This window comes from Coffea arabica, chromosome 5e (genome assembly GCF_036785885.1).
Source record: "Coffea arabica cultivar ET-39 chromosome 5e, Coffea Arabica ET-39 HiFi, whole genome shotgun sequence".
Lineage (NCBI taxonomy): Eukaryota > Viridiplantae > Streptophyta > Magnoliopsida > Gentianales > Rubiaceae > Coffea > Coffea arabica.
The window spans coordinates 31,594,572-31,608,925 of record NC_092318.1 but is presented as its reverse complement, the minus strand read 5'-3'; the positions used below and the strand labels follow the sequence as shown (position 1 = coordinate 31,608,925).

The following is a 14,354-nucleotide window of genomic DNA, read 5'->3' as shown; positions in this document are numbered from 1 at the left end:
GAAACAAGAAGAAAAAGGGGTGGAAGAAAGCTTCAATTTTCTTACTTCAAACTTGCTCCAAATCTTCACCCAACTCACAAAACCTTTGGAGATTAGTTATAGCTTGGAGAAAGACATTATCTAGTGGAGTTTCTTGGAGGATTTGTGGTGGAAAAAATTTGATTTTTCATATAGGGTTAGAGGTAACCCTTCAACTCTTCTAGTCTTTCCATTTCCTTCAAGAATCATGGTTAATTTTGCATGGGTTTGAAATCCTAAGTAAGAAATAAGTTAGAGGACTTGAGGAGTTTCATTTCTCGCTTTAATCTCTAGGCTAGCGGTCTTGAGGTAGATTATAGGTAGCTGACTTGAGGATTAAAATACTTGATTGTTGTGTTTATGTGTTAAATGAGAGGTTTACGATTAGAAAATGGAGAGAAAGTTGAGAAATGTGTGAGATTGGAGCTAGCCGAAAATTCTGGTCAGGTTGCTCTATTTTAATTTGAAATTTTGATGCTTGTTTAGCTGTGAAATTGATGGTTATATGTTGTATATTGTGTGTAGAATGTGCCTTGTAAAAATCGTTTCATTTGGTTGCATAAAACTTGAGTTTTGGCAAGAATCAAATCTGGAAAAACGTCTAGCAGAGGTCTCGGACGGTGCTTCTTTGCTCGAACATATCTCTTTGTACAAAAGTCAAAATTGAGTGCCGTTAGTGGAATTCAAAACTAGACATTCATAGTTTTCTAACGGTATAAAAATCACCTACTAGTTCAAATTGAGTGAACCGTAGTGATTTAGCAAAAGTGACTGTCCTGTTGTGACTGTTTGTCCGAGAGGAATGGAGAAGCTGCATCTTGTGGCTTGATTTTCTCTCACTTGTGAACTGATTTTGGAAACGACTCTTTCTGATAAAATGTATCATTGTGAACGTAGTTTACAACACCATAAACCATTCTTAATTTGAACTTGTATTGAGTGAGATGTGGTCTGATTTCTAAAGTGCAACAAAGCTGGGAAACTGGAAGTTTTTCCTTTCTTGCTAGCCGAATGGTCAAACCTGTTTTGGAATGTTATATCTCACAAATTTTCATGTCAATTGTTTGTAAATTGTTATTAAATTTTTCTGGAACCTTGGTTTCAAAAATGGAGTGAATTGGGATTGATTTCATTCGACAAAAACCTTTGGAAAGAAAGAAAGAGTGGGTTGGCAGATTTGCTTTGAAAATTTCACGAACTTCGGTCATTTTTTTAACCACCTTCCCACATGATTTTTTGCCTATAATTTGATAGAGAGGTAGTGAACATATGGAAGTTTAAGTGTACCAAATTTGGTGTAATTTTAATAACATTTCGATATCCAAATGATGCCTCAAAGATTGCTCTTCAAATCTGAAAATTCACTGTTCAAGTAGTGAAAATCAACCAACGTTAAACTGTTATATCTTGATGCTCAAAACTCCAAATTTAGTTCCGTTTATCGTGTTTGAAACCTTTTTTGGAACTCTTATTATGTTATGAATTTCAAGGGCTGATTCACTTTTTGTGAATTATACTGAATTTCCAAAGATTGCTGAAAAACAAGACTGGTTCAAACCTGTCTTCTTGGAACTGAAACTTTGAGCTAAAAAATGAATGCTTTCTATTTAGAATCTTGAAAAAGTATATTCTAGGAACTTTTAGTAGTTCAAACCTAGTTTCCGTCGGTATAAATTTTTCCATTTTTGGACATGCCAAACTCAACATTTGATTTTTCAAAGATCGTCGCGCAAAACGGAAATTTTCCGATTTCTTAAGAAAGGAGTTTTTGAGAACTTGTTACTCTCTCTCGATATCGATAGACCGTTTTAAACTCGATTTCATGGAAGAGACAAGTCTCTCTTGGGACTTTAACTCTTCACTTTTGAACCTCGATTTTCGAGAGATTAAGGTTCTCTTTTAAGACATTGACTTAGTCTAAACAAGTGTATATTCTTTCTTGATTGATGCATGGTTGTGAGTGATAGAAAACTGTTATTTCTTCAGACGCTCAAGAGGATCTTCAAGAGAATCTCGAAGCGGACGCCTAAAAGCTTACCTGCTCACTTACTCACTTCTGACTTGGTGAGTGTCAAGTGCATGATTTGTTGTGAAATACGTAAATTGCTTCTTGTTAATCATATGAATTAGAATTGCCGAGATGAGTGTTTACTTTATCGCACTCGTTCTCTTTTAAATAAAATTATGATCGAATTTCGCTATGTGAATTGATAATCGACTCGTGTGAAATGATGTGGTTGTGAATCGTATTTGTGATCGTCGATTGGAGTGTTGTCTCATCGACTTATATTCGTATTCGGGGGACGCCTAAACTCGTTGGCTAACTTGGCGAATTGAGCTAGTATGGGCTTGGTCGAGAAGCTTAGTAAACCATGAGCAAACACGAAACTCGATCTATTGGAGAGATCTTGCTTGGCATACTCGCGTAGTATTGCCACGATATACTAGAGTAATATCAAAACCTTAATGAGCGGGCCGGGTAAGGGGGTGTAACGGTGACGGGATTTGAGGAAAGTGGTATTTCTACGGATTTGATACTTATGTGGTTGACGGAGTGTCAACATGGGATTTGATGAAGACCTTGACTCGGCTACGTGGAATTTAGCTCCTGAGAGCTACAGTATCCTTGAATTATTTCTGCTTACTTTTCCTACTTGAAATGTTAATTACTCGAACTTTACAGTTTTACTTACTGTATAATTGTTGTTGCTACTTGGACTACGTGTGTGCATGTGTGTTTCTTGGCCTCACGAGCATTCGCTCACCCCATTAGTTTTGTTTTCCTTAACAGGAGCTGAAATGGAAAGAATTATGGAGAAGCCAACTTGATGGATTTTTTTTTAGGGTTTCGAATGTAATTATTTAGACAACTTTTGGAGGTTGTATATTTTGGGGAATGCTGATGTACTTTTGGTAACTTGTGATGTAAGACTTGCATATTTTTAAGGAAGCGACCCTTTCTTTATATTTTTTACTTTTAGTATCGATTGATTATCCATAAGTTGAATTCGTCTCGTAGTGAGTCCTGACGAGAGCTGGGCAAGCGTCCCGCCGATACCCTTTGGTTCGCCTAAGGGAGAAGTGGGGGCGTCACAATATCTCAAGTTAAATTTAGTTTTAAGTTATGTTGGTGAATGCATTTTAGGGACTTAAGTTATCAATAACCATGTCAGACTATGCATCAGCTGTCAAATTCAAGTGTAGAATGAAGACCTGTGACGTACTTAGCATTGAAGTTGCAAAAAAAAAAAAAAATCGGTGAACCGGCCGGTCGGACCGGTTGGACCGATCGAACCGCAAACCAGCCCCCTCTCCTGTTCACTGGCCAGTCCGAGTTTAAAAACATTTGGTGCTCATTGGATAATCGTTAGATAAATCCTATATATAAAGCTGATGCTATGTGTTGATCCTCTAGCAACTACCAAACTTGTGTATTCAGTCTCCAGACTTCCTCCATAGCAAAAATGGCTCACCTGCGAGGGCTCTACATGATATGCTAGCATTTTCATCTGAATCAATGGTTTCAAAACTTTCAAGTCATTAATTCTTTTTGTTTTTGAATATGTTCAAAACTGGACAGATGTGGGAAGAAACACACGATTCATGGTCTACTATATAGACTACAAAACCAAAAGCATAATTTACATTGATGGCAAAACTAAAAGCATAATTTAGAATTCATTCCCAGAAGAGGAGTATAAAATTATTTATCTTAAAACATTATAGCAATGCAGAATTTCCTTCTTTGTTTTTGGATTTTTTTTTTATCTAGATGTGGTGAATTACAGACAAATAATTACATTTGCATCCTCCTCCTATATCATGTAGATGTAATTTTGGAAACACTTAATTCCATGCGTTGAATTCTACTTACATCTATTAGTTTATTTGTGCACTAGATTTTTGTTAGATTTTGGTTGTGCTTCGATTGGAGAAAGATTCCAAAAGATTCTTATTCCAAGCCTAAGTTTTTTTCCTATTAAATTTCTTTTAACCTACATGGATCTATCCAGTGATTAGGAGAGAGCTCTCAAAGTCTTCCCTATTGCCATATTCAATATTCGAATCCTGGACCTAGCAGTTAGGAATGGAAGGATGTGGGGAGGGTGAGAGGTTGAAAAAAAAGAGTGACCTATATGGATCAATTAAATGTTTATTCATACAAATTGCTTTTACTTATATTGGTATAAGTGGGATGCACCCTTTATATTCCCCAAAATTTACTTGTTATTTTCTTAAAACTCTGATATGGACAAAGCAATGTTCTCGCCAAAGCAATTTTCAAGTTAAAAAATCACTTAATCCTTTGAATCCTTGTTGCGGATGATATGAATCCCGTTGATGACGAAATTCGCAACAATGAACCCCGGATCGATGATGATTATCACAAGTTTGAAATTTGCAGAATTTTCCTACTTGAACCCTTCTAATCCCCGTGATTGGAATCTTGATACTATCTCGACTCTCAATCCTACGAATTAGCGAACCCGAGAAATTGTTAAAAGGCACCACAATCAAGGATGGTGAACTTGATTGATAGGTCGAACGAATACTAGATGATTATAGATGTTCAATAAAGGCTCGATGAGGCATGAGAGCAACTCTCAAGAAATAATGTCATGAAAATATGTCATCTTCACTGATTAAAAAAAATGTTGGAACAAGACTTATTTATAGCCTTTACAAGACTCAAAAACCTAACAAAACTAGAACTTACTTAACTAAACCCCAACTCGGCTTCAACTATGGTCAACATGACCTTAGCCTTTTATTGAACCAAACTAATAACTCAATTAACTAGTTAATCAACTAACCATTGCTAGAATTAATTAAACAACGACTAGACCTAATGAAATAAATGTCCACAAGACAATTATAAATTAAATAACACTTTTTTTTCTTTTGAATTTTAGCATTTTGACTATCAAAACTTTTGAACTAAACTTTGTTGTCATCTGAAGAATTATAAAGCATGGTCTTATTTTAGAATACTTTAAGAGTAATCTTTTTTTTTTTGATAAATAATTTTCTTTATTACCCCAACACAAATTACAAGCAGAGAAATAAGACCAGTCAAGCAGACAGGTCCTTTACAACTCGAAGTGAAGGAAAACCTAACTCATCCATCCTGACTTCCCCTCTAGCCAGCTGCGGAAGGTTGTGTGACTGATCATAAACCTTAACAAGGACGTGCTGGTGCAAAAGACCTTCATTAGCTAGTAAGTCAGCCACTTTGTTTGCCTCTCTAAAGCAATGAGAGAATAGCCCTGGATCATCAGCGATCTGCCAAATCTGGAATACTTCTCTAAGAATGTGCCAAGGACATTGGAACTGCCGTTGTAGGATGCCCACTAAAACCAACGTGTCAGACTGTACGTGAACCTGTATATACCCTTTTTGAATGCAGAGACGGAGACCGGTTAAACGAGCCAAGACCTCAGCACGCAGACTAGTATTGACCCCCAGGAAAGCTGAATACCCCATCAATACCTGACCATCTGAATCCCGTAGGACTCCACCCCCACCACTAGCACCTGGATTGCCCTTGGAGTACCCGTCTGTATTAAGTAACAAGAACCCCTTACTTGCTGCCTGCCACCGGATTAATCTGCACTGTTGTAAGGGCATGTGTTGTGAAAGTTGGTCAAAAAACTAACTAAAAGTCAATGCCTCCGTCAATTTGTGGAACTTACTCGCGACCACGTCAGTAACATCCCGAAGAATGGCTTCACAGATTTTCCCACATGACAGGTGTATCCCTTCCCGTACCACCTTATTCCTCGTCTTCCAGATGTGCCAACAGATAAAACTTGGGAGAATAGAAATCACAGTTCGTCTTTGCGCATCAGACTGTGAGGAAATCCACCACGCAACAAGTCTATCATGCAGTGGAACTTGAGGCAGAAATATTCCACAAGTGGCTCTAAAAGAATCCCAGACCGCCTTTGCTAGCTGTCCCATTGCAAAAAGATGTTCAATAGACTCCCCTTCAGACAAAAAGCAACAAAAGCATTTTGACGAACCTTGGATACCAAACTTCCCCAATATGTCATCCAACGATAGTCTCCCCATCAGAAGCCGTAACATAAAGAAGGACACCTTCAATGGGATTTGGGGATGCCAAATGAGCGAAAAGAGCCAGGAGGCATTTCGAGCTTGCCTTACCTCCTGGAAGGCGGAGCATAAGGAGAATTGCCCAGAAGTCATTGACATCCAGACAACCTCGTCTGGCCGCTCTCCCTCAAGGATTGGATGTTGCAAGATCAACGCCGTGACGTCACTTGGGAGATATTGGGCTAGTAACATTGAATTCCACCTCCCGTCTCTTATAAAGTCCCTGAATGTCAACGCCCGCATATACCAACCACCGCATGGATAACTCCACTTGTCGGCCCACGTTGAACATCCATTTCTAGGTAGGCGACGACCCTGCACTATACTCCACCTGACACGGATGACAATGTCGACAGTATTTTGCTCTTAAAAATGTGGCCCAGAGAGATGATACCGTGCGAAACTTCCACCATAACTTATGAGAGAAGGCAGTATACACGTCACGGAGCAATCTGAACCCCACTCCCCTCTCCTCCTTCGGAAAGCACAACTGATCCCATCGGATCCAATGATATCGGTTCCCCATCTCCGTCGATCCCCACAAGAAATTCGAGCAAACCCTTTCGATGATGTTGAACACTGAGGTCGGGATTACTGAAACCGATAGTAAAGGTGAAGATAGGGTGTCGTGGATATTTCCGGTGAAGGTCTGCGGTGCTTCGGGTTTGGGGAAAGAGTTATTGACATGGTTTGGCGACTGATCTCCAATGTATGGTTTTCAGTTATCATCAATGGAGCTTCCTATGGGTACTTTAAGTCCAGTAGGGAACTTCGTCGGGGGGATCCATTGGCGCCAGCGCTATTTGTGATTGGGATGGAGGTTCTTTCTAGGGTTCATTTCATATGAAGGCGGAGATTGCCCAATTTGTACAAAAGTGTCTTACGTGCCAATAGGTAAAAGCGGAGCATAAAAAACCGTCAGGTCTGTTACAACCTTTAGAGATCCCTGAATGGAAATAGGAGCACATAACGATGGATTTTGTATCAGGGTTGCCACGAACACAAAAGGGGCATGACGCAATTTGGATAATAGTGGATCGATTAACTAAGACTGCACATTTCCTGCCAGTAAATATGAAATATTCTTTGGAGAAACTTGTCAACTTTATATGGATGAAGTGGTGAGACTACACGGGGTACCAGTAAGTATTGTATCCGATAGAAACCCTAGATTTGTATCCCGATTCTGGCAGAAATTGCAAGAGGCTCTAGGAACTAAGTTGAATTATAGTACAGCATATCACCCGCAAACTGATGGACAATCTGAGAGAACCATTCAAACTCTTGAGGATATGCTGAGAGCCTGTATTGTGGACTTTGGAGGAAGTTGGAGCCGATACTTAACCTTGGTTGAATTTGCCTGTAACAATAGTTATCACTCCTCTATTCAAATGGCCCCATATGAAGCCCTGTACGGACGACGATGTCGATCCCCAATCCATTGGGATGAAGTAGGAGAGAGAAAGATTATCGATCCGGCCACAATACCATGGGTTGAAGAAGCCTACGAGAGAGTAAAGGTGATCCGCCAAAGACTTCAAACAGCCCAAAGCCGACAAAAAAGTTATGCCGATCATCGGAGAAAGGATTTGGAGTTTGAGATTGGAGATAAGGTGTTTCTTCGAATTACCCAGTGAAAAGGAAAGATTAGAGCAGGAAAAGGGAAAAAGTTGCAACCACGATATATAGGATCTTTCAATATACTCCAGCGAATAGGAAATGTGGCTTACCGACTTGAGTTACCAGCTAGTTTGTCTAGGATCCAAGACGTTTTCCAAGTTTCTTTGCTTAAGAAATATCATTCGGATCCGACTCACATTTTGCCACCCGAAGATGTTGAACTAGACGAGTCCTTAACCTTTGAAGAACGGCCTATTCAAATATTGGATCGGAAGGTAAAGGTGTTGGGTTTTAGGGATACTACGCAGCGAAAAAATAAAAAATTTTCCCTAAAACCATCCAGGAATCACCCTAGATTTTATGTATGATGTACTAAAAGTAGGGTTTTAGGATTACCTTAATCCAAGCGGCATCTCCCTGCAGCGTTGTTTGAGGATGGTCAGCCCTTGAGCAGTCCAATCGTCCTGCCTCTACTGATATCCACGCTAGAGCAACCCCGGATCGTCTCACGAACTATGTATTGAAGAGAAAAAGGTGCTAGCCTTTTTACTCTTTTCAAACGTATATTTTTTCTCTCTCTCTCGTATGTGACAATCACACAAACCTCCTTCTCGTCTCTGTATCTCAGCCCCAAAAATCAATTGGAGAGAGAGCAAGATCTTTGATAAGAGAGATATATGATAATATAGAATGATAAGTCTTCTTGTCTGATTCAAAATCAAAACAATAAGACTTCTCATCACACAAGACTCTATCTATCATTATCTGATAGATGAGAGATAACCATTTACTCTTATCTGCTCAAATAGGCCTGGGATTAATTTTCTTTTAAAATTAAACCCCGACAATTTACATAGTTTCAATCCAGGATTAAATCTCTATTGCGTGTGACCCAATAGGTCCCGAATGTATTGGTAATAATTATAGTTTAATAATTAGGTAAAATAAACAACTTTATTTTATCATAACTTATAATAAATAATTAATCCATAATTATAAATCACGAGCGGTGTCTAGCAACACATCGCGATTGCCCAATTATTCGGAATTAGTCAAGGGAATTTGACCTAACCTTTCCGTGAAAAATTACCGTGTAATTATTATCCTTTCACCAAAGATATCCAATTAGTCAGGAATAAGGAATAAGTGCCAATTCCCTGATGACTAATTAAATTTTCTAGTTCCCGAAATTTACCCTTAATTAGGTTAAATTGAAGACATTCTTCAATTTACCTAATAGTCGACTTTAGGGTTAATTTCTCACTAGTGGCCATCCGGATATCAATTCCTTCTATCGGAGTGGTAAATCCTATCTCAATCACCCATTTTCTTTACATGCTTCACACTACATCCAACTTCTACACTTTAAGGCACTCACTAAGAGTAACAAGTAATTAGAGTCAAAATGTAGCGATTCACACTCAAGATATTATGGTGATCTCAAGTCGTAGGATCACTTACACAATTTTTCACTAGAGATACACCATTGGCACTAGATAGATATCCTAACGGGATCTCTAAATGGATCAATCCAATGCATTTGTACTTTCCAAATCATCTACACATTAGTCTAGGTATCATCATACCATAGTTGATGAGAACAACCACTAATTACATTAATTAGAGGCTAACTGTGTACTAGTTCTACCGTACTAAAGATGTCCTATTTCATTAGTACTATAACTAGGGAATTTTAAGAATATTACTATAAAAGCGATTGATATCTCATAGTCATCAACTCTTGTGACTACCATCACATTAGTAAACGTTCTAAGGACTTTATCAGTTATATCTAATATTTAACAGATAAATAAGAAGTTATTAAAATACAAAACATATAATTTAGGAATGTATAAAATAAAAACAAATACATTGTTTTATGGCATACATTCCAACAATCTCCCACTTGCACTAAAACACATTTTCCATGTTTTTCATCCCATAAGATAATACATGACTATCATGCTTCTTTTGAGGAAGAACTTTAGTAAGAGGATCAGCTATGTTATCCTCTGTGGAGACTCTCTCTATCTTTACATCATTCCTAGCAACGATTTCTCTAATCAAGTGAAATCTCCTAAGCACATGTTTGGATCGCTGATGAGACCTAGGTTCCTTGGCTTGAGCTATAGCTCCATTGTTATCACAGTACAAAGTGACCGGATCAACAATGGCTGGAACCACACCAAGTTCAGTTACGAACTTCTTGATCCAAACTGCTTCCTTAACTGCTTCCGCAGCCGCAATGTACTCAGCCTCTGTTGTGGTGTCGTGTTTGGAACTCTTCCAACAGACGGCACCTCCATTAAGAGTAAAAATGAAACCTGACTGTGATTTACAATCATCCTTATCTGATTGAAAACTTGCATCAGTATAGCCTTTGAGTTCTAACTCTCCCTTTCCATAAATTAAGAACAAATCTTTGGTCCTTCTTAAGTACTTAAGAATGTTCTTAACGGCTATCCAATGACCCTCACCTGGATTAGCCTGAAATCTGCTTGTGACACTCAGAGCATAGGAGACATCAGGTCTTGTACATAACATAGCATACATAATTGATCCAATTGCCGAAGCATATGGAATATTGTGCATCTTATCAGTCTCAACTTGTGTCTTTGGACACATGTTTTTAGAAAGGCTTATACCATGAGTCATAGGTAAATTACCCCTCTTAGACTGATCCATGTTAAACCTCTTTAGCACTTTATCAATGTATGTAGATTGTGAAAGACCTAGTAGCCTATTGGATCTATCCCTATAGATCTTAATGCCTAATATATAGGCTGCTTCTCCTAAATCTTTCATGGAAAAGTTCTTCGACAACCAACCCTTTACCGATTGTAACATCGGTATATTGTTTCCCATTATTAATATGTCATCTACATATAAAATAAGGAAAACAATCAAATTCCCACTGACTTTCTTATACGCACAAGGTTCATCCGGATTCTTGAGAAATCCAAACTCTTTGATCGTCTCATCGAATCGGATGTTCCAACTCCTAGATGCTTGCTTAAGTCCATAAATAGACTTTTGTAGCTTACATATTTGACTAGGATTTGTAGATGTAAAGCCTTCAGGTTGTGTCATATACACATCCTCATGCAATGTCCCATTAAGGAACGCGGTCTTTACATCCATCTGCCAAATCTCATAGTCATGATATACTGCTATGGCAAGCAATATCCGAATGGATTTAAGCATAGCTACTGGTGAGAAAGCTTCATCGTAATCGATTCCCTCTTTCTGCTTGTAGCCTTTGGCCACCAGTCTAGCTTTATAGGTAACCACATTACCATCCATGTCAGTTTTTTTCTTGAAGATCCATTTACACCCTACAGGTTTTATCCCTTCAGGTGGATCAACTAAGGTTCACACCTTATTGTCATACATGGAATTTATTTCGGAATTCATGGCTTCTAACCATTTAGAGGAGTCTGGATTACTTATTGCCTTTTGGTAGGTAGTAGGTTCGTCATCTTGAATGACTAGAACATCATTGCTATGGCTCACAAGAAATTGGTATCTCTTGGGAGTTGAGCGTGTTCTTACTGACCTACGAAGCCCTTGTGTATCAACAGCTTCAGTATTTACCCCATCATTATGTGGTTGAAGCTGTTCTTCATTAGATCGTTCAATGTTTGTTGGATGATCCTGAATTTCTTCAAGATCTATTCTACTCCCACTGCTTCTTTCTAGAATGTATTCTTTCTCTAGAAAAATAGCATGTTTTGAGACAAACACCTTTCGCTCAATTGGATTGTAGAAATAGTATCCTATAGACTCTCTTAGATACCCTACAAACAAACATTTGTCAGATCTAGCTTCAAGCTTGTCTGACTCTGCCCGCTTCACATAAGCTGGGCAACCCCAAACTTTCATATAAGACAGATTTGGTTTCTTTCCTTTCCATATCTCATATGGTGTGGAGTCGACAACTTTAGTGGGTACTCTATTAAGAGTATAAGAGGCTGCATCTAATGCAAATCCCCAAAACGATTTTGGGGCACTTGAGTGGGTCATCATAGAACGAACCATATCCAATAAGGTTCGATTTCTCCTTTCAGATACACCATTTAATTGTGGTGTACCTGGAGGAATCCATTGTGGAACTATTCCATTATCCTTTAAATAAACTCCAAACTTGTCATTTAAGTATTCTCCACCACAATCAGATCGTAGTGTCTTAATACTTTTATTGGTTTGTTTTTCTACTTCATTCTTGAATTCCTTAAACTTTTCAAAGGATTCAGATTTGTATTTCATTAAATACACGTAACCATATCTCGAATGGTCATCTGTGAAGGTGATGAAGTATGAAAAACCACCTCTAGCAGTGATCGACATTGGGCCGCATACATCAGTATGTACTAGCCCAAGTAAATCACTGGCTCGTTCCCCTTTTCCAGTGAAGGGCATTTTGGTCATTTTGCCAAGTAAACAAGCTTCGCATGTATCATATGATTCATAATCAAATGAATCCAAGTATCCATGTTGGTATAACTTGGAGATGCGTTTTTCATTTACATGACCAAGCCTACAGTGCCAGAGGTAGGTTTTATTTAGTTTATCTGTTCTCATTCTTTTTTCACTCACATTGAAAATTTGATGATCAAGATCTAGAATATATAAACCGTTATTCCAACTTCTAGAACCATAAAACACACCATTTTTAGAAAAAGGACAACATTTATTCTCCTGGGTTATCCGAAACCTATTTAAATCCAAACAGGAAATAGAAATGATGTTTGTAGTAAGTGCTGGAACACAATAATAATTTAATAATTCTAAAATCAATCCACTGGGTAAAGTGATATAATAAGTCCCTACAGCTAAAGCAGCAACTTTTGCTCCATTGCCCACACGTAGGGTGACTTCTCCTTTTCCCAGCTTTCTACTGTCCCTTAGACCCTGCATAGATGTGCAAATGTGAGAACCACATCCGGTATCTAATACCCAAGAGTCTGATTTGGAAGTAGACACATTAATCTCAATCATATATGTAACTGATGATGAAGCTTCAGCAAGCTTCATTTGCTTCAGGCTCTCCAAGTATGACTTGCAGTTCCTTTTTCAATGTCCAGTTTGATTACAATGGAAGCAGGTTGCTTTGGACTGGTTCGCCTTTGCCTTTTTGGGCTTTTGGGTGGGCTTGTTTTTGGATTTCTTAAATCCCTATTCTTGCCTCTTCCTTTTCTTAGAGGAAGTAACGACAAGCACACCAGTAGAGCCTTTTCCCTTTTTGATTTCTTTCTCAGCAGTTTTCAGCACATTCAACAATTGAGGCAAAGTGTGCTGCAGATTATTCATCTGATAGTTCATAACAAACTGTGAGAAAGAATCTGGCAGAGATTAGAGCACTAAATCAACATTCAGCTCCTGATCCATCTTAAAGCCTAATTCGGCCAATTTTTTAATTAGCCCAATTATTTTTAAGACATGCGGAGCAACAGGTGCTCCCTCTGCCATCTTGCACCTGAACAATTCTTTAGAGGTATCATATCTAACCGTCCTTGATTGTTGTTCAAACAACTCTCTCAGGTGTTGTACAATATCATACGCCCCCATGTTCATGTGCTGCTGCTGAAGCTGAGGAGTCATGGAAGCTACCATGATACATGAAGCTTCCCTATTGTCATCCTTATGTTTCTTATAAGCATTTCTAACAGCAGCAGGTGCAGTAGGTTCAGGCTCTTGAGGCATTGGACCATCAAGTACATACTCAATTTTCTCATGAGTGAGAACGATAAGGACATTACGATGCCAATCAAGAAAGTTCGTGTCGTTGAGTTTGCAATCAGTAAGAATAGTACGAAGGCTCAAATTGTTACTCATTCTACAACAAAGTGAAAGATAGAATTTGTTAGAAAAATGTTTTGTTTAATAAAATCATAAAAACTTCAAAATTATGATTTTATTTCCACTATTTTTTTTCAAATCAATTACCCTCTAAAATTGAATCGGGAATTTCTAAAATTCCATAGTGGCTAGGATCCTATCTTAATTTATTTCGACCTTGAGTGTGTCCCAACAAATCGAAAATAATTATGAAAGGTAGGTACTTTTACCAATTACAACTTATTGTAATTCCTAGATCAGTTGGGTGTCAACTCTTGACTTTAAATCTCTATGAATCAGCCAACACTTGCCTCTAAAATTAATGATTTTGAGTGAATCCCAACAAATCATAATTTTAGTTAAATCAAACCCATCATTCTTGAGGACATTTCTCATAGCAAAAACACGTAGTAAGTAAGGCAGCCTTGGGTGAATCCCAACAAGCTAGCACTTAATAACTACTCTAGTTTTATACTATAATGATGGAAGGCATTTTGTTGATTTAATATTATAGTTGAGGGATTTGTCTCTCTTTTCCAAAAATATTTTATAATTAAAATTTTTGAAAAAAATGCTCATTTGGTCTCATCAATAAACATGCATATCATCATTTCAAAAATGTATAAACATGAATTTAAATCGTGGATGGTTGTGGATATTCCTAAACTAATTTCTCCGGCCATTGGGGAAATTAGCATGTGACTAAAACCTTTAATATCAAGATGAACTCCTTCGTCGTCGTATGCATCCTTTCTCCTTTTCAA

The 14,354-nt window shown here is 38.0% G+C and overlaps 1 protein-coding gene across 1 annotated transcript; it reads right to left on the bottom strand.

Moving 5' to 3' along the window:
- Positions 1 to 12,927: 12,927 nt before the first annotated feature.
- Positions 12,928 to 13,587, bottom strand: LOC113743949 (uncharacterized). The gene is made up of 2 exons (XM_027272002.2): positions 13,192 to 13,587; positions 12,928 to 13,080 (listed from the first exon to the last, which is right to left on the bottom strand). The coding sequence occupies exons 1-2, from the start codon at positions 13,585 to 13,587 to the stop codon at positions 12,928 to 12,930; spliced, it is 549 nt and encodes a 182-aa protein (XP_027127803.2).
- Between the last annotated feature and the right edge of the window lie 767 nt (positions 13,588 to 14,354).